General features: G+C 47.3%; 2 protein-coding genes across 2 annotated transcripts; one reads left to right on the top strand and one right to left on the bottom strand.

Annotated features, from left to right (window-relative positions):
• The first annotated feature begins 1098 nt into the window (after positions 1-1098).
• Positions 1099-9126, top strand: ccdc177 (coiled-coil domain containing 177). Its single transcript, XM_023951642.1, has 3 exons — positions 1099-1523; positions 3062-5843; positions 8720-9126. The coding sequence occupies exon 2, from the start codon at positions 3074-3076 to the stop codon at positions 5522-5524; it is 2451 nt and encodes an 816-aa protein (XP_023807410.1). The 5' UTR covers positions 1099-1523; positions 3062-3073; the 3' UTR covers positions 5525-5843; positions 8720-9126.
• Positions 9127-10174: 1048 nt separating this feature from the next.
• Positions 10175-22441, bottom strand: plekhd1 (pleckstrin homology and coiled-coil domain containing D1). The gene is made up of 13 exons (XM_004082094.4): positions 21361-22441; positions 17685-17778; positions 17518-17607; positions 16272-16348; positions 16103-16194; positions 15983-16035; positions 15820-15914; positions 15653-15746; positions 13901-14118; positions 11602-11734; positions 11174-11318; positions 10958-11101; positions 10175-10525 (listed from the first exon to the last, which is right to left on the bottom strand). The coding sequence occupies exons 1-13, from the start codon at positions 21513-21515 to the stop codon at positions 10365-10367; spliced, it is 1551 nt and encodes a 516-aa protein (XP_004082142.1). The 5' UTR covers positions 21516-22441; the 3' UTR covers positions 10175-10364.
• Between the last annotated feature and the right edge of the window lie 1877 nt (positions 22442-24318).

Below are 24318 nucleotides of genomic sequence, written 5' to 3'. Positions count from 1 at the left end.
GGTTTTTTGTGTGTATTTTTAGGAATGGTAATTTAAAACACACAATTTACTCCATGAAGCAAATTTACTTTAACGGTGAGAATTATGGAAGCATGTTCCTTTCTCAAAAACCTATGATCGTTACTATGCTGACCCCTAGTGTTCGTTTGAGGCATTGCAGATCATCTGTCCTGACTTCACCTTTGATTTGGTTTTCTATTAGTTTAAATTTTCTTATTTTGCTTTGTTTGCTCTACATTTAAACCCACGTGGAACAGGATCCTAATCAGATTCTAGAAGTTCTTGGATAAGGGGTCTTAAATTGACATAAAGCTGGTTCAGGTCAGGTGGTTTGCGATGCAGTGACCTGTTTCCTGGTCTTTTCTCCAACACCACATCTGTATGAGGAAGTCTGCTGAACCTTCAACAGAGACAAGGAAGGAAGAGGAGATGATTCCTGCAGAGAAAATAAAAGCATGAAAAGTGTGGTTCCTCTTTTCCGACGGGGTTTACTTCAAAAACTGGATTAGGTGCATGTAAATGGTGCCTTTGGGTGGCATTCAAGGGTATTCAAGTCACTCTGGACAGCAGAACCCTGTTCTCCAGAACATTCTGTCCTCAGTCATGTGTGGGAGCTCGGAGCAGATCCTCTGGAAAAATGAGCTAACTGTAAAGTTAAAAGGCAGTAATTAGAAAGTAAACTAACTTAAACTTGATTCCACTAATTCACAAACAGGTAGCCTATTTTAAAACAAATTCATTTTTTAACTGAGGTTTATGCTTTAAATAAAAAAAGGTCAGGATCGTTTCTTTCGCTCTGACTTCACTTTTTTTGGTTAGATTCTGTCTGTAATGCATCACAAATGGTCAAAGAAACAGCTTTTTAACTCCTCACTTTCTGCATTGAGATGATCCTATGGGACACAAAGGGGTCTTTTATTTTGAAAGGCCTCTGTCAGAAGTTATATAAATGTTTCTTTTTTAGAACCTATTTTTTTTTTCTTTATGTGTATGTTTTATTTAAGCCAAGACAACAACATTTTGTTTATATTTGTCATTAAAAATCTGGAGGGAAATAGCAGGGGGGTGGGTGGGGGGTGAGAGCATCTCTGCGCGCGCGCGCGTGCGGGCTGGCCCGTGCTTTCTGACAGGCTGTCTTTCTTTCTCGCGTGTTTTCCTCGCGCGGGTGGAGCGGTGATGCAGCCGAGCGCAGGTGGAGACCGCGGCCGGTGAGCGAGGCGCCTTCGGGGGGGAACCGAACGTCGAGGATCCGGGATCATCTGTGGGAGGAAACCGTGCGCCCTGCGGCGGAGGAACCGGGCTCGTGGGGCGGAGACGCCGACGTGACGTGACGGAGGCTGAAGCGCTCCGTCTGCGCGCGCCGGAGGCTGATGTGAGGCTCCGTGATCGGACCGACGGCCGGAGCCCCCCCCCCCGACCCCTACCCGCCTGAAAGCCCGGTGATATGCGGGGATCGGGGCGCGCGCTGGGCGGATCAAAGGGGAACAAAACAGCGGACCGAAGGACGAAGTGCGAACCGGGAGGTGAGAAGATTCCGCATGATCAAAGCGACCCGCCGCCGCTTCACCGTGAACGTAAACAACCCCCCCCCCCCTTCTATAGAGGGGGGGCCTCTATAGAACTAGATCATCATCCACCCGCATCGCTGAGTCCGGTGATGCGGCAGACAGGCCTGCACCGTCTGTCACGAATCAGGGGCGGATTCTACTGATGTGGGGCCCAAATTCATGAGGGGGGGCCACCTCATCCCCCTCCATTCAATGCATTTTGTGCAGATCATTTGCCACATACGTCACCCGTTATGGAATAATAATAGGAGTAAATGTAAATTCTGCTGAATATTCTACCAATGAAATGACGACAGAAAAACTGTGGGAGATACCAACATTTGAGTGGGGGGGGGGGTCCTTAAGAAAGTCATTTTGAAAAGTTGGAGATTGATTTTAAATGCAGCGACCATTTTTTATATTTAAGAGAGCGTGCTTTGATTTATTGGCTGATCTTTTTTTTAATAAAATGATCGTGAACATTATTTTCATTTGGCGAGGTATAAAAACAGTAAAATATTCATTTTGGCGTTAATTCAAGGAACCGTTTCAGTTTTTGTTTTTAACTCAGAACTAGTGATCAAACACATGAATCTGAATAAATGGTGCGGTGATACAGTACATTTGATATGTTCAGCCCAGATTTGCCAGAACTTGTGACTTTTTAGGATTTATAAAATTAGGTTGAAGGTGTTCATTTGTTTGGAGTTGGAATGAACCATTTTCTACGGACCGACGTCTCTCTCACTAAGTCCAGTTCTCTGAGACAATGGTACAGACCAAAGTGTAAATCTGTATCCTAAACACCAAATTCAACGTTTTCTGAAAATCTCTCCAATGTCGATTGAGTTTTGGAAATTCTAAAAACACTTGATAAAAGTTTAGCGACCATCGGACCATTTTGTACCTTTTAAAGCTGTTTTTGAATGAAAAACTGACTTTATGGAAGAGTCCAATGAAGAGGAATAGGGGAGCAGTTTATCAGGCATTTAGATCAGTTATCAGCTAAATATGCATTTAATCTTTTTCCTATTTGAATTAAAAATTAAAACAATAAAAAAGTCAGATTCTATTTTCCCCAGTTTGCTCTTTGTTTGAATGGGGTCTGCAGAGGGAACTTTGGTCCTTCAGAACCGGAGGACGGTTCAGTACTGTGACTCCAGACGTTTGCCACACGGTTCCTGGTTGACTGATGGCATCCATCTCTGTGGGGGGGCTGGTGGGGGTTGCAGGCTGACTGTGATGTAGACTGAAAAATATTGTAGATTCTCTCAGCCCAGTAACTCTGCCAAAAATAGCTCCTCTCTGAAAGGACGGCGGTGTTTTTCTGGGGCTTATGTCACCTCCCTGAGGGCAAAAACCTCATCTGGTGTAAAAATCACAGACGCCGTGAACATGTGCTCATGCATGAGCATCTCTGACCCACCCCCCCCTTGACTGCGTGCTGTAATTTTTGCCCTTTCTGTTTCCTCTCATGCTCCGCCTCCCTCCCTCCCCCCCTCCCCCACCTGCAGAGTTTTCCGACGATGGTCGACCCTTCGGATGTTGAGGAGCAGAGTAAGTGTAAGGGCCCGCAGCTGGAGGCCCCGGCTGTGGTTCACAACGACCCCCGCCTGCCGGAGCCGACTGACGGCACCACCACAGAGGACGAGGGGGACGCGGGGTTTGAGACGCCGCCCACTGGCAGCTCTGAGTCGAGCCCCCACCATGCCGCGTCGGCAGCGGAGCCGGAGGTCGCCTGTGAGGAGGCGGCGCTTCTGCAGCCGCCGACTCACGAGGATCTGCCTCCCAAAATGCACCTGGACCTGTACAACTTTGACTCCCCGGCTGCAGAGGGCAGCCGCTATGTGCTGACCAGCCCTCGCTCCCTGGAGGCGTGCGCCCGATGCGGGGTCAAACCCGTGGAGCTGCTGCCCCGCCCCCTCACAGACTTCATCCGGGAGTCTCCCGGTCACTCCATGCGGGTCGCCACGGGCCTCTTTGAGGTCTACGAGAAAGACCGGCACGCCAAGCTGAGGCAGTGCCGGGAGGAGAGGGAGAGGATCGTCCGGGAGGAGAAGAGGAGGATCCTGCAGGCGGCGGTCAACAGCGGCGGCTCTCACGGAAGCAAAGCCTCATCCGGACCCAGCCTGGCCCCGAAATCTGGGCCGGCGACCGAAGCGGGAGCATCCCCCAGATCCACAGCTACAGCCTCCAGAGAAGGCCCCGCAAAGACCCCCACCTCCACTCTCAATACCTCGCCCAAGTCCGCCCCCTCGCGGTCAACGCCGTCCTCAAAGACCGCCTCGGTGACATCGTCCCAGTCCTCCAAGAGTGGATTCCAGGGTTCCATCAAACATCCAACAGAGCGGCCGCTCTCCTCCGGTCCTCCCCCAGCGGGGAAGAAGGCCCTCGCTGGTAAATCCTCAAACACCTTCCCGAGATCTTCACCCAGACCTCCATCCTTCCCCCGAGCCAACTCCACCCTGACCTCATCGGGACCCGCCGGGCCTCTCAACGGTGCCCCCAGAGGGCCGTTCTCTCAGCACAACGGACACCTTCACTCCAAAGTGAGAGGAAAGAGCCACTCCCTGGAGTCCCTGCAGAGGAGGAAGGACCCCTTCTGCTCCTCCACCTCCACCACCACCTGCACCTCATCCGAGTCCGGAGCCTCCTCCTCCTACAGCTGGGACGGAGCGCGGGACCACTGGGCCAAGGTCTCCAGCCCTCGCGCTCGCACTCTGGCCACCTTCAACTCTCTGATGGGCCGCAGCCTGAGCCTGGGCGACCTGAGCCACTCCCCCCAGACCACGCAGAAGGTGGAGCGCATCGTGAAGGAGGTGAAGCGCAGAGGCCTGAAGGCCGTGTCCGAGCGCGACCGCAAGATCGCAGCTCTGATGCTCGCCAGATACCAAGAGGAAGACATCATGAGTCAGACGCGCTACGTGGCCCATCTGCAGTGGGACAGCGAGCGCCGCATGGAGGAGCTGCGGCGGGAGCAGGAGGAGCGGGAGAAGCAGCGGGCGGTGCAGCAGTGCCAGCGCGTGTGGCACACCCAGGTGTCCATACGCCAGCGCAGGATCAGCATGCAGGAGCGCGAGTCCGCCGCCGCCAAAATGCGGCAGGTGGAGGAAAGCGAGGAGCGCTGGAAGGAGCTGGCGGAGCAGCAGGAGCGCAGCCGTCTGCTGAAGCTCCAGCAGGCGGCCCGGGAGGAGAAGCACAAAAAGGCTCTTCAGGAACAGAACCTGAAGGCCCTGGAGGAGGAGCGGGCCGCCATGCTGGAGCAGGAGAGGCTCCTGCTGGAGGAAAAGCTCACCATGGCTGAGCTGAAGAGGCAGGAGAAGGAGCACCAGGCCCAGCAGGAGCGACAGGGTCTGAACAAGGCGGAGAAGAGGCGCCACGCAGCCCTGATCCAGGAGATCGCTCGCAGGGAGCAGGAGGAGAGGGAGGAGGCCAAGAGGGCCGCAGAGGAGAAGCTGAAGCGATCTTTCGAGAACTACGGGCAGATTGTGGAGAAGCGGGGACAGGAGCTGAAGGAGAAGGCCAAGCGCGAGGAGAAGCAGATCCAGAAGGCCCGGAAAGCGGCGGAGAAGCGCGAGAGGGAGCAGAAGCAGCTGGTGGAGGCGCGCGCCAAGGAGGCGGAGAAAAGAGCTCAGCAGGCGGCGCTGGTGGCCGAGGAGCGGGCCAGGGAGAAAGCTCAGAGGGCCGTCCAGAGCCGGCAGGAGAAGGAGCGCCTGCAGAGGCTGAACCGGCAGCGCGTGGAGGAGGAGGAGCGGCAGCGGCGCCTGGAGCTGCTGCAGTCCATCGAGAGGAAGCTGGAGAAGAGCGAGCAGATCTTCAGGGAGAAGAAGGCGGTGCTGGAGAGCGCTCGCTCCGTGGCGCGCGCCTCCTTTCACGTGCGGGACAAAGTGCGGGAGGAGACCAACATGCGCACGTTTGATAAGATGGTGCTGGAGGCGCAGCTCAAAGCCAGCCTGGATGAGAAGAAGCAGCTGTAGCTCCTGCCAGCCCTCCACCTCCTCCCGGTTCCCTTCAGCCTCCTCCTCCGCTCCCGCCCACCCAACCCGTTATGTCATATCATGGATGCGTTAAGACGTCACCTGAAGCAGCTGTGATGGGCAGCAGAGCAGGACCCCCGGCCCCCCGCCCCGTCTGCTTTAGCCGCCGGACTGAAAAGGCGCCATTGTTCATCGGGAACCACAAGTCCTGAGGCTTTCCAGGGAGTCGGTCTGTGAGGGAGGAGGGAGACCTGGAGGAAACAACACGGGGGTTTGTTTGGGCTGAGACGCCCCCTCTGCAGGACCGCCCCCTCTGCAGGTATGCCCCCCCTCAGCTGAGGTTTCTGATCTGATCCCACTTTGAAGTTGTGAAAATAAACTGTTAGAAACCCTCCACCAGGACAGGAACACACATCATCGTCACGGCGACGGAAACCTGGATGGAGCTGCAGGTCTGCAGCTCGTGTCACGTCATCTCATTCCTGTGGGGAGTTGGAATAATCCGGGTCAGGGACTCGACTCTGGGCCGTTTTCTGCCCCCCCCCCCGCGCATCTGCTGCGTTAAGCAGAGCCGGCTGAGCGGGTCGCAGCATCACGTGGCGGCAGCTGCTGATGCTGATGCTGAGGGATCCTGAAACGCAGCGTCAGGCCAGATCCCTCTAGCTTAAGGCTGACCCAGCTCTGATAATCAGGGTGGATGACGCGTTAGATGAAAAAAAAAACACAAAGAGGCAGTTTAAGCTGCAGCGAATTAAAAAATATGAACCAGAAATCATCAGAGCACATTATGATTAAAACAAAGAAATAATGAAGTGAAATATTAAAATATCTGATTAATTTCATTGCAGCAGAGAAAAGCTTAACCCACTGCTTTTACACTGGAGGCTAAACTTACATTTTTATTGAAGTTATTTCAATATCTCGGTCTGGTATCTTTATTTTATGGCAATTTTAGTTGTTTTACTTTAAGGTGACACTTTAATGTTTAGTCTTGCACATTTTAATTTGAGATTTCTTCTACGACTGAACAATATTTTGTTTTTCAGAAACATTTTGGAGCCAAACTGAACCTTTAACTCTCAAAACTTCTTTTTTTATGGCCCTCAGCAGCTTCACTGACTGCAAGGACCATTTTGTTTTCGCAGTTTAAACGACTTCGCCGCCTTTCAGCGAAAATGTGACCCCCGCCGCATGCTCGAAAAGTCACCAAAATGTGCACACACCTCAGATAAATTGAAAATGAATTTTTCCACAAAGTCAATGTCACCCCCCCGAAGACGATGACATCACGGCGAACAAACCCGTAAAAGAAATAAATGGGCCGAAAATCGCTTATGGGGCCGAAATAAATTTACAACACACGTGTTGGGGATAAGCCAAAGAGGTTTTGAAATCATTATGGGATGGCCACACGACCTACGGCTTGGCGGCCATTTTGTGGCGAACTTTGTGAATTGGCAATTTTTGTGTTTTCCGACGATAAATGAAAACAACACTTTTGTTTGAGCGATTTTCACGCAATTGCACACACTCCAGTCTACAAACACCACAGAAGTGTCGTTGACCTTTGACCTTAGGAAAAGGCCGCCGTCTTGCATTTTTTAAAAAGCCCCTTTAGCGCCAGATACAAACGAAAAGTCGTCCTCCTAACTTCTCAGGCATCTATAGACAAATACAATACAACATTTTTGAATTAGAAGTTGTAGATTTTGAATGGCGTTCGCGTTTCAAGCTAGCAAAAGTGGCGCACTGTTATAACTCTTATGTTTTTCAATGGAATACTGTAAAATGTGAATGCATGCATCCAAGGCTGCAACTGAACATAATGAAAAACACTGGATATACACATATAAGGAATGTGGGCGTGGTCAGCAAAAACCCACTGTTGCTAAGGAAAACAAAAAGTTGACTTTTCCTCTTTCGTCTGAACCTGACGTCGATCTGTTCGTCATTACTGAGGTGACCAAATCGCTAAGCTAGCACATTTAGCTATATCAGCAAAACTAGCATAGTTAGCATAATAAGTATCTTAATGTGTTTTTCTGAGTCAGTTGATGATGCTGATCGCTATTCTAGCACTTTTAGCCAAAATAGCATAACCTGCATTGTTAGCATAATTACCAGATGCAGCTTTGACAAGCCTTGATAAAAGGTGGGTGGTTGGGCGGCGGTGCTGCTTAGATGTGGGCAGGGATGGCGCGGCTGTGGTGCGTGGAGGTGGGCAGCGAGGGAAGGGGCGGGTAGCGCCTGCGGGCCATACAACGCCGGTTGCGGCTTGAATTTTTATTTGAAATCTAGTCAGAAACCAAAAATAAGTTTGCAGAAAATCAATGAAGCAAAAAAAAAAAAAAATCAGAACAAGAAAAAATAAACAATTTCAAGGAATCAAGATAAGAAAATATATAATTATAACAAAATCACCAAGAAATGACTAAATTTATCAAATAATATGGTGAGAATTTAAAAATATATATATTAACCCTTGTGCTATCTTAGGTGACCCCCCCTTCCATTGACGTGTTCTCCCTACCATGACAAAGGTGGATAAAGGTGGAAAGATTTCATGTAATCCATGGACACCAGTGAAGATCACAAATCATTGAAGAAAAAAGGTCCAGAGCACTGTCTAGTGGGTCTAGATGACCCCACTCCCAATGTTAACGTGCCTAGGATAGCACAAGGGTTAACACCCTCATCATAATAGCTGTTTTCTTTGATTTCTGAACATTTTTAAAAAAGTTTTTTTTAAACTAAGACATTTGTTACAGTTTACGGTTCTGCAAGTTTGCTGTACATTAAACTGAAAGTGCATTAAAATTCTTAAAATTTAAGTCATTTGTTGTCTTTGAGCTGTTTTTAAGAGATAAAAACTTAAAAGAAAAGTTCCTACAAACAATTAAATGTTTTTAGTCCATAAATAGACTCTAATCTCTGCTGTAAATTCTATAGATTGAAGAAAGAACAAAAGTTATTTACTCACAAACCAAGCAAATAATTGTTAACAAATGCAGTTTCATTTATTTGAAAAAGATACATATTTCTGTGATTTTGTGTAAAGTTTAAAGGTTTTGAATATTTAGTTTGCATTTGTGAACAAATGCATTTTTCTTCATGTCTCTAGGAAAGGCATTTCTGCAGAAAATGAACACATTCATTATTTCAAATACAAATTTTTTTTTCTTGAATATTTCGCAGATCCTGGAGGTGGTGAAGAACAACCCGTCCTTTAGCTCCTCTAAAGATTCCTCCCCTGGAAATGTCCGCAAATCAAGGCTTTAATCAGCAGAGAAGAAATCCCAAAGCTTCTGACAGCAGCTGCAGCAGCAAACCAACCTGACGTTCAGCATCTTCATCATCCAGACTTTCCTTCCTTCCTTTCAGGCTGATCCTCACGCGTGGGCTCCGCTTCCATCTCACGTTGGATTTTATGAAACATTTCGTCATCCTCATTCAGTCTTTTTCTACTGTGAATTAGTTTTCAGGTTTATCGCTATTATAAAGTTAGTACCATCGCTGTTCCTATGAACTTTTGTAGTGAACAACACAATCAGTGCAAACAATCAAAATGGAGAAAATAAACGTTTTCTGATGTGGACTCGGCACAACGTTGGTGTTTGTTTTTATTTTATCTGAACCGTGACCATAAGAAATAAAAAATAAATCCAAAGCAGCAGAAAAGTGAAAACAAATCAGAACTACAATTCCCATAATGCACTCTGATTCAATCAGATTCTCCACTTTTGTCAGATATTGGGTCCAACCCATCGGGGAATTGTCTTAAAGTTTTGACAGAGTGTGACCCGCATCCCTAGCTCAAGATGAACGATATGAACATAATCCTATTAGGAATGTGGGCGTGGTTAGCAAAAAAATAATAATTCTTTGTTGTTAAGGAAATCCAAAAAATTACTTTTCCCGATTATTCTAAAAATGACATTTATCCGTTTGTCATGTCCAGGCGTCCAAAAAATAAAATGGTTGCTATGGAGATAAAACCATGAATTCATGAATTTGTCACATGCAGCTCTGATCGGGATGGTAAGGGGGGAGTGGGAGGGGCGTGCAGCCGCTGCTTTGGGGGCGGGGACGGTGGGTAGCACCTGCGAGCCATACAACGCCACTTGTGGCTTTAAGTAATATTTACACTGGAGTGAATTAACTTGAAGCTACTTGTGGTTGTTTGGTGAATTTACCCGACAAGTTTTGATTTTGTTTTCTAACACCTTCTATTCCCAAGCATTTTCAAATAAAACTCAAGGAGGCTGAATCCCCTTTTTATTAAACAAAATTGGAAAGACCTTTGACTTTAAATGTAAAAAGCTGAATTTTCTGAGGCCTAAAACCGGAAAATCTTATCTTTATTTTGTTTTTTGCCCCGACTCTATAACACTATTTAAAAAACCTACTAAGTTCTGTGGTAAAACAGAATTTGAATAAAGTTTTCTCCTTATTTTATAAGAATTATTCTTGAACTTTTAAATCCATGTGACTGGAGAAGGAATATTAAACTTTTTTTTACTCTTCATCTGAGAAGAGACTTATTTCCTCTTAATGTCACTGCTTGCTGCTAATCTGGTAACAAACAGATCAAACTCCTTCCCTGAGGCTTCTGGGCTGAAAAGAAGCAGAAATGATTAAAGGTCTCCTGGATTTACGTTTTCACAGAGTTTATTGTCACATTTTTTACATTTTCCGGAAGACTTGTTTCCCTAAACTGAGAGTCAAACAAAAATTCTTTAGTGCTCAGAAAGCTTCAGCTTCGTGTGCTGATGGGTTTGGGAGGAAGACCTCTCAGGTAGAAGAAGAATGGACTTCTCCTCTTTACCTGCTGCTCCTCCCCTCACTCCTGGCTCTTGCTGGCGGCGGCGTCCTTGCGGGTGATGATCTTGTACACGCTCTCTCTAAAGCTGCTGTCGGAGGTCAGGCGGCGCGCCGTGGCCCGCAGCTCCTCCATGCTGCCGTCATCAGAGCCGGGGACGGCGAAGGACTTCGACTGTTTCACTTGAAAGATCAAAGAAGAACACAAATGATGAAGATGGTTCAACTTGAAGTGATGAAGAGCAAAAAATGAGAAGAGAGACCGAGTATGATACAACAGAAAAAAAAGAATCAAAGATCCCTAAAGATATTACAGGTTGAGGCTGTGGTGCAGAGGGTAGAGTGGTCAACGTCTGACCAGAAGGCTGCAGGTTCCATTCCCACTTTACCCAACTACTTTTTGAAAGTCTTCGTGAGCAAAACACTGAACCCCAGATTACTCCAGATTACAGATTAACATGCTGTCTGCAGGTGAGCCTGTGCGTCTGCAGGTGAGCCTGTGCGTCTGCAGGTGAGCCTGTGCGTCTGCAGGTGAGCCTGTGCGTCTGCAGGTGAGCCTGTGCGTCTGCGGGTGAGCCTGTGCGTCTGCAGGTGAGCGTGTTCATTGAGACATACACCAGTGCCGTCTGGAGGCTCTCCTCTGGATCCTGCAGCTCTTGATCCGGCGTGCTGCCGCTTTATGCAGGTACACGGCGTTCTTCATGATGGCGGGCAGCTTGGCCTCAATTTCTGCTGCGCAGATGCATTCCTCGAAGAACTCTGGAGAAACGGGCGGCTCAGTGAATGCTGTCCAGCCGAGGGTCAGCTGACACTAAGGTGGGGTGAACTCACTCCTCAGCTGCGTCACGTCGCCCTTCATCTTCTCGTCTCGCTCTTTGCTTCTTTCCAGACAGTCCAGACCTTTCTCCAGGTCCTGCAGAGCCTCCTCCGCCTGCTTCAGCCGCCGCTCCAGCTCCACACGAGACTCAATCTCCGCCTAAATTAAGATCCAGATGTTAAAGTATATATTTCAAGAAATATCTCATAGAATTTCATGTATATGTGAAATTTATTTTTTCTTCTTTTGCCAGAACCTTACATACTTTTTTATTCAGTTTAGTCTTTTTTTAAAATATATTTTATGGTACTTTTACTGTCAAAAGAAGACAAAAGGCCCACCAAAGGGGTGAAATTGAAATCTGCTCCTAAAGGTGCAGCAACTCTGAGTTTGTTTGTTTTTAGCTGAGTCAGTGCAGGCGGAAGCCGCCGAGTCATCCTACCTGCAGCTCGGCTTCAGTCTGCAGTTTGTCCACAGAGAGCTGGGAGAGCGACTGCTGCAGAACCCGGGCCTGGCTGGAGTAGAACTCCCTCTCCTGCTGCAGAACCTCGGCGCGCTGCTCGTTGTCCAGGAGCCTGAAGGAGAACCAGGTGGTTGAAGAACACATCCTCACATCTACACTGACAGGAGGCCGGAGAAAAGCCTGTCAGATCAAAGCAAACGCCGAAGAAATGTATTTCTGTTTGTTCTGATTTATTTTTGTCTGTCAGGTTCCCAGAAAAAATAAAAGGTCGTGTTCTTAAAAAAAAAAATGTGTTTTTACATTTAAGACTCAATATTTGAGTTTATGGATCTCCAACTTTTTTTATAATTGATTACAGAAGTAAATATTGAAGCTCAGTCATTCATGCTAAATGTGGTTGATATTTTGAATAATAATAAATAATCTCATTTTATAACAGAAGGTTTTAAACATATAAGAAATATATGTTGATTTTTGTTTGTTTTTTAAAGTTAGTTAAAGTTTTGGATAATTATCCTTTTGCAGACGAACGCGTCTGATTATGTTTTTGTTTGTTTTTCTCGTCTAAATCTGGACTTTTCAGGTTTAGATTTAAATACAAAGATTTAACATCTATATTTACGCATTTTTACTTTTACTTTTTTTTACTTGTACTTTAACTTTAAATAATTAGTATTTTGTAATTCTGGAATTATTATTCAAAGCAAAGTGAAATATTTCTAAACAACAAGGATTAAGTGTACCGACTTCATAGTTGACATTACAGCAGGTATAATATAATCCAACTGAAAGGTTTTTCTTCATCATTACATACAGAAGGGGGGTCTAAGGGCAGGGATGCCAGTATAGCTTAGTCAGTTTGTTAGTTCATTTTAGTATTTTCCTATTGAACTCTTTGTATTCGTGATCCTTTTGATTTCATGTTTTACTTCGAAGCCCATCGAGACGACTGTTGTTGTGATTTTGGGCTATACAAATAAAATTGAATTGAATTGAATTACTTATTAACACATAATAGAATGTTCTGAATTTTAAGTTTTATGTTGTTTCATAAAACATAAACATATTAAACCAAATCGTGGGAAAAGCGAATTGTTGTATCGTTAATAAACACTTAAGATAGGAAGTGAAAACAATCTGCATGCTGGATTAAAGAGTAAACTATTATGAAAAGAAAGATTCATAAATGCTAGGAGCTCCAGGAAAAGCTCTAATCCGAAGAAGATGACAAACCTCAGGCCTTCATCTCAGCCTCTGCAGGCCTCAGACTGCAGAGGCTGATGAAGGGACAGTTTGTCCCGGGTTAAATTCGTGTTTTGTCCCTAATTCTGGACCGACACGACAAAAGACAGAAACAACTGAAGATCCTTCCTTCAGCAGAAAACAGAAACCTGTTGACGTTTGATCACAACCTCAATCGGAGCACAAACTATCAAGCACGGCAGAGGAGGAATGAGGGTTTGGGCTGTGGAACTTTAAAGACCCACTCCAATGAAAATGGGGTTCTTGTGACATTTTTCTGATGACGGAAGACATTTCTAGATAAAATGATTTAGTACAAAAAATGCCGTTTGAAAAAGATTGTATTTGTGACGTAGTAACCACGCTGGGCGGGGCTACAGGCTCCCAGCTCCGCCCCTTTCTGCTGCAGATAAACAGATCAATGAACGTCTTTGTTTTCCTCATCTGAGCTGGAATCTGGATCAGAACTGGACGGCTGGATAGCTCCGAGATTGCTCGCCATCTTGGTTAAGTTAGTTTGGGGTGGGAGGGGCTGTAAGCTAGAGGGAGAGAGTAAACAGATGGATGATGGGAAACTGGGCGATGAAACAGAACGAGGATCCGCAGAAGATAAAAGAACAAGGGTTTTTTTAGAGTGGAAGCTTCCAAAAATGCATCACAGGTGTTTGACAGATGGTTCCTCTCACTTCCTTTGAACTTTTCCACATTATTGTTCATCAGAAAAATAAAAGTTAATTGGTTGTTTAGCCTCAAACCTTTGATCTTTGACATTGTAACACTGTAAAACATAAAAAATGCAAAGCACTGAACAGACATGTGATGGTGTGCGAGGAAGAGGAGGCTCCTCTCGTGCATTAAGTCTGTTTCTAGTGACCAAGCTTTAGTGCTTCAACAGTCAATACCAACAGCCTATAACACACTGCCATCCCATAATGAGCTGGTTGTTCCCTGATCAATACACATTTCCAGAGCCGTTCTCTGCACCATTAGAGGAAGGTGCAGCTAATGTCCTCGTGACTGTAGCAGTGAAACTCACTTCTCGTCGGCCTGCTCCTTCTCCTTCAGCAGGATCCTCATCTGCTCCTCGATGTGACGCAGATCCTGCAGCAGGTCCAGCTGCTCTCCACCTCCACGCTCCTCCTGCTTCTCCTCCCGAGCAGCCGGGGCCGCCTCCTCCTTCTCCTCCTCCTCTTCTTCCTCCTTCTCCTTCTCTGCCAGAAGCTCCAGCCGGCGCCGCTTCTCCTGGGACAGATCCTTAGTGCACCAAAGCAGGAGAGATCCCGGTGCTGCTTCAACGTTATTGATCACAAAGGTTTTAGTCTGCATGGAGGCTGTTCAAGATTTTAAAGAGGATGTGTAAAGGTTTACCAGCAAAACTCATGCAGGACTTTGACCACATTTTCTTTAGGTTCACTTCTGTTTTTTGCAAATCTTTTAAAAAGATGTTCAGGTTTTAAAAAAATTCCCTCAGGTCTGAAGCACGGCAGAGGGAGCATCATGGCTGTAGGTTTTGGTTGGTACTCAGACCCCACTTAAGCGCGGCCTTCGAGTCCAGAAGTTAATAAAGCCGAAGTTGTTTTTGTCACATCAGCTGTTCTGTGGACAGACCCCAAAATCATTCTCAGAACCGTTCTCGATACGCCAAAGGACGCGTTTGCACACCTACAGGTCAGAAATGACGTAACAAACATCCAGAGAGGGGTTTGATCAGGAGGAAACCAACCAACATTCAGTCTTATTTTGTAAATCTGTCTGGAAATCCAGTTCCAGCAAAGACATGAATATCTGTGGTGCCCAAGAGACAGAGAAACCCCTGACTAGCAGAAATAAAGCTTTGTAGAGAACATTTCTGAACATCTCCAACCACTGCATACTCCTGAATAAACTCCTTTTGGGATCTACGGAGGACATGTGAGGCTTTTTTAACGGCTTTAAACGTGCAGGGGCGGGGCTCTGGGAATTGTAGTTTTGTGGTAGTCAGGAGGATCATGCAGATCACACCCTACATGTCAGATAATCACAGAAGCCTTTTTATAGATGAGAAACTCTGGAAAATGTCTGGAGACACTGGGACATGGTTGGTGACCACATGCGTGTTTTCTGGGTGTCCAAAAATGAGACAATTCTGGGAGAAGACAGAAGATGCCTTAAGCTTTCGTCACGTGGACTCGTATGGAGGTTGACCTGCGTGGACGCTGTAGTTTTTTGGGCTTGGGTTTGGTTTCAGTTCGGCCACCATGAAAAATGGAACATGCCATCTTCATGTACATGTGGATCCAGGCTAAAGCTGTCTGCCGGTGTAAAATGGTCAAACCTGTACGGGGCACACAGGTGACCCCCATGAAAGGTTGTCGAGCGCTCAGTAAACAGAGAAAATGTTCGTGCACGTTTCTTTTCCATGCAGGCGTGTCGTACAGATTTTTCCGTTTTTAACCCCCGAAATCCTGCGGACTGTGCAAGGAGCCCGTTAGCGCAGTTCATGTGATCCGTGCGCGCTCCTGGCTGCAGCCTGACTGTTAGAAATGAGAACAATTACACAATCAGGGCATAGTGTGGACATCCTACAGGCGTTTACGCATCACGTGCACACCGTGGCGTAAGGACGCCGTACGGCAGCGCCACCTGTACGTCAAAAGTGCGTGTAACTTCTATTACCCTTGCTATTACCCTGCCACACGCACAACAATGGTACGTTCCATTTCCATGAGGTGGCCGTACGAGCCTCAAGGGAAGTGCGAGCCTAAAATGTTCCCGTTTTGGAGCGTGGCGTGTTTTCCTGCTGCAGTACCTGGATGGATCTCTGCAGTGACACCGTTAAGCTGCTCAGCTCCTCCTTTTCCCGCTCCACCACCGTCAGGGACTGGGCCGTGCCGTCCAGGTCCCTGCAGGCGGACACGGCACATGTTGAGACCCGGCGTTGGCACCCGTCTACCTGAGAGCACCTGAGGCCCGTACAGTTTAATCTGCTCCTGCTCTGCCTTCAGCTCCAGCACCACCTCCTCAAACTTCATCTTCTCCTCCTCGAGCACCTGGTTGAGACGCTCCAGCTCCTGCAGACACAAACTCCCACTTAGATGACCTTTCTTCCCTCCCCTGAATCAGCTGAACAAACTCTCACCTCTCTTTGGGCTCTCTGGTGGCTGAGCTCCTCCGTCTCCTCCATCAGTTTATCTAAAGAAAACCACCAGCGCTGATTCCTCCACCTCTTTCCATTCACAGGACTTTTTCTCATGCTTACCCAGGTACTCCTGCTTCTCCTTGGCCAGCTGGAGGCCCTGCGCCTCCAGACTCTCGATCATGGCCTCCCCAAGTTGGGCGTTCTTCCAGGTTCTGTCAGGATGCAGAACATCGGCGGGGTCATTTGTGCCCTACCGGCAGGAACCACATTCTGAACCCCGGTTCCTTACACTTTCCCCGACTCCTGCAGCATCTCCATCCACTGGAGCTGCTCCGCCTCAGATTCAGCGGCCAGGACGACGGCTCCCTGCAGAGGCACAGATGTTCGCTGTGGTCTCCGTGTAGCAAAGAAAAGCATTTCCAATGGAGAAACGTGACGTTTATGCAATATTTACAGATTGGAACTTTTACTAGAGTGACAGGAGCAGATAACAAAACAGAACAGAAGCTCCACCTTTTTATGGAAGCGTTTCTGCAGCATGATGAAAAATAAAATTCAATACCAGAAATGATTTTTCCTTTTTAAAATGAAGCTGCGTTCGTTGACTCAAAATTAAAAAGAAAAATCAATCAGCCAAACCGTTTTTTCTTTTCCTTTTTCAACACTGCTCATTCTGTCACTTCATTCAAATGATAAAGAAAATAGTATTTGACATTTCATGTTCAAAAAGTTCCTGAGTAAATGTGTAGCAAACTTCAATTTGTAATTTGACAATTAAAATGGATGAACAGAAATGCTTTTTTTCAATTGACTTAAAAAGAAAAAGAAAAAAAACAATCCTGCAAAGTGCTTTTTCATTTTCTTCTTAAAAAATGCTTATTCTGCGACAGCAAGAATGCTAAGAAGGGATTGAATTTTCGTGTTTTACATTCCACGGTGCGAAAAGTGTCACATTACTCAATTCCAGTTAGCATTTCCAGGCCGTCTGCTAAGAGACAACGACATGTCTAGTAGCAGTGCAGATAGCCTCGTAGCATCGTGTTAGCGGGCGGGGGAGGGTGCCTTGTTACGCTGTGTGCTCCGGACCGCAGAAGGCGGAAATGCTGCTACGCAGACCCGAGAAACCGTGTAAACAATCATGTGAATTTGTGTTTCCAGTTATTCCCACATATTTACATTCAAGATGCACATTGCGTCATTGCCTGCGCTGAGTTTAAGTTCATCCACGGCTAAATGTTGTTAGCACGTATTAGCCTAATGCTAACCCTTCTTCCGGGTCCTTGCAGCCAAGATAAAAGCACTGACCTCACGGAAATAAAAGATTATGGGCGAACAGGCCCTTAATAATGCAGCTTCATTTAAAAAAAATTTAAACGCATTTCTGGTAATGACTATTTTTTGTAATCATGCTACAGACCTGCTTCCATACCTTTATGCCGTTTGGACACCAACTGATGCTGCAGCTCTCAGACTTTCCTCACTGCTACCAATAAACATCCGCCTGGAGCTCCAGCCCTAAAATGACGCCGTCTCACCGTGAAATCCTCCAGGTTGACGACGATGGCGAAGGGCATGCCCATGTCCTCGTTTGCAGTCACCACGCATCCTCCCAGAGGAATGACGCCCTGAGACGCACAGACAGACAGCTCTTCTTCACCTGAACCTTCACTCCTTCTCAGAACATGTAAATGCTGCTCCTCACCTTTGGGTGGATGTTGAAGAACCTGTTGCTTTCAAAGCTTTTCTTCTCATTCTCTCCATAATAGAGCAAGAAGCTGTCTTTGATGATGAAGAATCTTTGTACCGAGGAAGACAACAGGAGCTGCAGTGAGCTGAGAGGAACCCGCCGCAGAAAAGGAGCTTTCCTGCCTGATAGATCCTAGTTTTTCCATTTAGTCACCATGAAAAAATGTCGTACAGACACAAATCTTGAATATCCACAATGTTCCTGCACTAAAACACTTCAACAAACGAAGAGCAGAGCTGCAGAACTTCCTATTTGATTTTCAGAAATATTTTAACAAGATTTTACAGTTTGTTTTTTTTTTTTTTAACTTGTCCTGTCCAACAGCTGGGCAGACAGATGAGAGCTGAGGGCCTCTTGTGTTGGACATATTTTACTTTAACAAGAGGGGTTATTAATCTTCAGACAAACCAAAGGTATGTCTGAATAAACCCCTTTTGTAATTGAGGCCAAACTTTATTAATTTCAATCATGTCTGAAAATCTTTGGTGTTGGACCGGACGGAAAAGGAAAGAGGGGAAGAAGAGAGAGGGACGATAGAGAGAGGGGGGGTAGGGGATGATAATAGGAGGGGAAGGGGGATAAGACCATGAAGCAGCATAAAGCAACAGGTTTACTGGTTGTTAATCATTATGGTAAGGTTCAAATGTAGTACAATAAGGGCGGAGCCTGTCCACACACACACTCAAATGTTATAAACACACCTGCTAGCTGCAAAAAATGTCCACCTGTCGATATGTATACAAAACAGATAGTGTTCACACGCATACTTATGCCTTAAAACCAACTAGTGTGAAATATTTCAGTCATTCAGTCATGCAAACTGTTAGTGCAAAGGTGAGCTAACACCTGTGCTCAGGTGAGTGTTTATGTTCTTCTAAAATGGATGGTGGAACGTGGAAAGAAGGAGGGAGAGTGCCCAGCCATCCCCACCCCAAGACCCCCACCGCAGCAGCAGCGGCAGCCGGAATCCCCCCAACGCCACACGGGAACCGGCAGGGAACAACCGCCGCCCGGGCGACCAAGCCCGCCACCCAGGCCAGGGCCAGCAGGACCGCCGCAAGGCCCCCAGAGCCAGAGAGCAGGGAGGCACGGAGGGAGAGAGAGCGCCGCCCCAGCCCAACCAGGAGAGCAGCCCCCCCGCCGCGCCGGGAGAACCCAACGCAGGGCCCCACCGGAGAAGGACGCCCACAGCCCCAGACGAGCACCCCACCACCACCCAGGACTTCCGGGCATCCCCCCGCCCCAACCCCAGGTACGAGCCAGGACCCCCCAAGGGAGACCCGCTCCGCACTCCAGGCAGCCATCCGCCCGGCCCACTGTTGGTCCAGGGAGGAGCGAGGCAGGGGCCCGCCGCCCCCGCCCAAGAGGGGGGAACCCCGGGGAAAAAAAGAGGGCCCACATGGGGTGTTGTAAATATGGCCCGACCAGGCTCGGCCACAGTTGGAAATTTGGCGGGGCCCAGCGCTCAGGAGCAAGGACCAGAACCCACCCCCCAGGGACACGAACACTCCCGGCTCAGATGTAATGTGAACCCCCCCGCCGCGCGGAGAGAGCACCGCCGGGCCCAGGAAGCCGGCACCCCGGGGACACGGCCGCCGTCGCAAAGGGGCCCGTACCCCCCACCAGGGAAGAGGCAGGGGACAGATGGTCCTAGGTCCCACCTTCCTTGCAAAATGTGTGTGCGTGTATGTGTGTTTGAGAGGGTGTGTGTGTGCATGTGTGTGTGTTTATGTTGGAATGTATATATTGAGGGGGGAGGGGTGTGTGTGCTAAGGGGGGTGCAGTTAAAATTGGCGGGTAGGGCACTGAGGGGACATCTCCTGATTACTCACAGTGACGTCCCCTCACCCTCCCCACCAAGGGACCCTAAATGTCTAAGGTGTGGTTAAAATTGGCGGGTAGGGTGCTAGGAGGACATCCGCTGCTTGCTGGCAGTGATGTCCAAGCACCCCCCCTACCAAGGGCCCTACATGTCTAAGGTGCAAATAAAACCGAAAGAGGGGGGGCCCACTCCATACGGCAACCATAGGAGGGGGGCCACTGCCTAGTAAACCCCCCCCCCCAAGGCTCATCGCAGGCTAAGCCCACCACCCCCTCACCCTATTATGAGGTTATATGAGGAAGGGGGTAAGTTGGGGACAGCTGGTAGACTGTCCCCCGGTGGTCAAACAGCTGTCCCCCCCCCCCCCCCCCCCCAGCAAGGGGGCCAGGCCCACCCAGCCCAGGGGGCCCACCCCCGGAGGCGCCGACACCCCAGGCCCAGCACCACCCCCCCCACACAGAGAGAGAGGAGCCAGAAAGCGTTGCCCCCCCCCCGGAGCAAGCCCAGGCCCCCACCCCCAAACGCCGGCCCTAGAAGAGCTCTGGTCAGGCCTCGACGGGACCGAGGCAGCCGACCGGCCGGGGAAACCGCCGATGGCCTCAGCGGAGACCCCGACCCGTCAACCCCCCCTGCCCCGTACCAATAGTGCCCCCCCCCCCCCAGAATGCCCCCCCACAAGGCAGGGCCGACAAGACCCCCCCCCAGACCCCGCAGCCAAAGCGGATGACACCCAGAGCGACCGGGGGCCCCAAGAGGGTTGTCCCGTCCCGCCCCAGAGCCAGGGAAGGGCCGATCCCAGCCCCAGGTGTAGGTGGGAAGCCCATCCAGCGCCGCTGGCCCCCCCCCCCCCCCCGAGCAGCGCCCCCCGCCAACCCCCCCCAGCACAGGCAAAGGGACCATCCCCCCAAGCCAAGCCAGACCACCACCCCACCCCCCCACCACGCACCCCCAGTTTTAACAGTTTGAATTTGACACAAAACCTTTTTTTTCGTTCTGCATGAACTTCACGTCTGAAAACTTCAGGAAATCTCAACAAAACGCTCAGATGGGAGCAGTTGGAGAAACTCCATCAGGTTGAGATTGACTGAACACACCTGTTCCAGGTAAAGCAGGGAGATGGAGTAGCTCCGCCTCTTTTTGTGGAGAGAAAAAAAAATCTTCCTGCAGGTCGGTAAAATCTAAATTTTCCTGATTCAAAAGAGGAATTCTAGAAATAACCAATTTATTTAAGCTGCTACAAATTTACTCCAAGAAAAGAAAAAAGAAAAAGATGTTAAATAAAAATTGGAATTAAACAGTTTTAGCATAATTTCAGTCACTTTCTGAAAATAAAACCTTTTAGTTTGGGACTGAGACTAAACATATGTTTATAGAAATACAAACGTTCCCTTTAAAAACAACATAGAAAGACTGAGGTTTGATTTTTCTTTTTTCAGAAAACATTTGAAAAAAATATTTCCAAACATCTTCACTGCTGCTTTGCATCTCAGAGCAAATTCATTTAATTCATATCTACATTTATTGGGATCATTTGTGAAACATAAGAAAATTGTTTTATTTTTTGCACAACTTCTGCAACAACAAATGATCCACGTTTAGATTTTTGAAAATGCTACAGGAGTAAAGAAGTAAATGTGTACTTTTCTTGTCCTGAAGAACTTAAACTCTGATTTTGTAGAGCAGAAGTGAAAAGACATTTCTGAATTTTCTAAAGTATTTCTTCCAACTTGAGCTGCTTTTTTAAAATTTAGAACAACACAAACAGGAGCAGAAGGGTCAGAGGTGACCCTTCGTCCTCCTCCTCCTCACCTGCGGGACCACTTGGCTGAGGGTCGTCCGAAGGGCCTCTTCCACAGCACGCCGTGCAGCTGCACCTTGGTGCTGATGTCCAGAACCTCAGAGTCCGTCTGCTCCATGGACGACCAGGGCGACAGCAGGGAGTTTCTGGATGAAGATGAGAACATCCTGCTGGATTCCCCCCAGTCGGTCAATAAAAAATGTTTTAAAAAGTCCAGCAACGCCTCACAACGCACCCCGAGGGGCAGCAGGCAGCAGAAAAAACAAATCCCAATAAGTCAGCAGGGTGGAATGATGCAGCTGCCAATGCGCTCATCAGCTGGAGGCAGACCGCAGGGCAACAGGATGACGGAGGGAGGGGGGAATGAGCGGCTAAATCTGAGGCCGGTCAATAAAGAGTCCAGCCAGTAAAAGCCGCCGTTCAGATTATTGCACTCATCCGCAGGCAACCGGCTGCTGGCAGGTAGGAGGGCCCCGGAGCCCCCAGCATCAGGACATGCGCGCAGATGCACGGCTGCATGATGGACGGAGGGCTGACGCGCAGCTTTACTGTCACGGGTATCTGATTAATTTACAGCAGACAGGCTGCAGATTATGAAGATACTGACGGCTCAGCTGCAGTGCAGGGGGGGGGGGGGGGGTGTTCAAGCTTTTACACGTTTTCTGATCCACACAATGTTCAAACATCCAGCGGCGATTTTTTTTCTATGGGCGATGTGGGCGGTCGCCCAGGGCGCAATCTTTTAGGGGGCACCCAAAAGCCCGCAGTTAGAACCGCCCACTTCCTTGTAAAGCAGGGGTGGGCAATTATTTTAACCCGTGGGCCACATTGGGTTCTACAATTATATAGAAGGGTCGGACCAGGAGCAAATGCGTGGAGTGAGATTGATAGAACATGGATCGTAGATGAAAACATTTGGATTGAATATTATATTCTAAAATAAAATATTCTAGAATTTTTAGTTTAAAACCTTTGTTCCTATTTTAGATCTCTTCTTTATTGTGAAGGTCTTTGGTACCTTCATGGAGTTGTAAAGTGCTATATGAATATCATTCATTCTTGATCCTTTTAATAAAATAAACAACATTATGAAATAAAACAATGACCAAATAACACCCTATGATTTTCAAAGACAAAAATTCAGAAAAAATATACTGATCCATAAAAAATAAATAAATAATGTATCCTCACCCGTCAAGATCCTAATAGATACTTTGAGGGCTGCAGCACATCACTCGTTTAATAGTTTGCACAGCTGTACGTCTGTTTCTCATCCAATAATAATGAAAAAACATTTCTATGTCTTCTGCTGCAGCTACACATATATCTGTGTTACCTTTTCACCAGGACAGAGTTCCCTCATTTATACAAATAACAGTGATCTGTGAAATCCACGGAGTGTGATTACAGAAGTTTATGGCAGGAAAACTCCTCACTGCATAAATACTCTTTCCTCAGACAGACATGAACATTTTCTCCCTTTTCTCTCTTGTTTAAATTCTCAAACCTTCATAGAAATTAGGTCCAGGATCTTAGAATAAAAACAAAGATCTGATCGCTCAAAGATTTCTGGTCTGAAAAGCTCAGCGTTCAGAGACACAGAGGAGATTGATTGACAGGGTCTCCAGCCAATCAGGACACAGAACAGGGTGCTCTGTTTAAGAAAAAAGCAGCATAATCGCTCTAAAAGAACGAGCTAAACCGGGAAAGATGAACTGTGACGTAGAAAGGAAAGACTGTCTTCTGTTCTGTTTGACAGAGACTTTAGAGGGTTTCAGGTTGGAGCTCAGACTGCAGGGGGGGGAAGAAAATGTCACGTCTTGATCGTGTGGCCAGATAAAAAAAAATAAAAAACATGGGTCTCTGATATTGTTCAGTGGGCCGGATCAAACATGGAGCTGCAGTTTACCCACCCCTGCCGTAAAGTGAATGAAATTTGCACTACGGCGCCCCGCTATTGTGTAAACTTGCTGCCAGTGACAGCTAGTTGTCATGACAGTATTTTACGCTAAAGGTGAGTGCAGGGGGGGGGGGGGGGGGGTCAACTTGCAGCTGCAGAGGAGGAGGACCTTAGACAGGAAAAGTCTATTCAAGGTTGTGGATTTATTCATTCATAATTGATGTCAGGGTTGTTTTCAGCTCAAGAGAAAAAAAAACAAACAGAAAAATGTGGAAATTTTTACCTTCAAAAAGAAAACCCAAACAGATGCGTGTGAACTACCTTACATACTGGATCTTAATTGTGAATTCAACTACACAAGTATATGTGACTTATATGATTAATAAAGTAAGATAAATGTAAATATTTAGTTTTGGTGTTTGTATGCAGGCTTTGAGTTGGAAAGGGGGGTGAGGGGGCCGTCCAGTGTTTCGCCCAGGGCATCAAACTAACCAGGACCGCCTCTGCAAACATCAAACGTTACGGTGCCGTTTGCTAGATCCTAAAAAAACTCCTGAAAAATCCAGCTTTTCCCACATATCAGAAGTATTTGCCTTAAAGAATGATTCAGTTTCTCCAGAAAAAGACGACATTTTCCTGAGAAACTTCATGGAGATTGTCAGCAACTTTTTTGCAGATGCAAGATTTTGCCGCCAGTTTGAATCTTCACTTACAAAAGTCACAAAAACTCCTGATTTACGGACCACACTGAGCAAAGATCCTGTTGGTCATCGGTCACCATCTCACCATCAGATGAAGAAAACCTGCAGGAGAATCCATAAATCCATCATTTTTTCCTGAAATGCTGCTGGTTTTTCGTGCACTCTACGAACCTTCTGATCTATTTTTAAAGGGAAATTAGTTTTTAGAATCAATCTACAGTGAGTGCAGCTTAAAAAAACTACAAACTTCTCCTAAATTTTCACAAAGATATTTTTTTTTACACTCACTAAACTTAAATCTCCAAACAATGAAGCAGTGTCGCTATGGAAACGGTAAACACTTTAGAGACAAAACAGTATTGAACAAC

This window comes from Oryzias latipes, chromosome 22 (assembly GCF_002234675.1).
Source record: "Oryzias latipes chromosome 22, ASM223467v1".
NCBI lineage: Eukaryota > Metazoa > Chordata > Actinopteri > Beloniformes > Adrianichthyidae > Oryzias > Oryzias latipes.
This window is presented reverse-complemented; position numbering and strand designations above follow the sequence as displayed.

Excerpts from the sequence above, each read along its gene's own strand:
- ccdc177 (XM_023951642.1), top strand. The coding sequence starts at position 3,074 with ATGGTCGACCCTTCGGATGTTGAGGAGCAGAGTAAGTGTAAGGGCCCG.
- plekhd1 (XM_004082094.4), bottom strand. The coding sequence starts at position 21,515 with ATGTTCTCATCTTCATCCAGAAACTCCCTGCTGTCGCCCTGGTCGTCC. Across the intron at positions 15,915-15,982 it reads ACCAGAGAGCCCAAAGAGAG|GAGCTGGAGCGTCTCAACCA; the intron begins GTGAGAGTTTGT and ends TTGTGTCTGCAG. Across the intron at positions 11,735-13,900 it reads AAGGAGCAGGCCGACGAGAA|GCTCCTGGACAACGAGCAGC; the intron begins GTGAGTTTCACT and ends GTTCTCCTTCAG.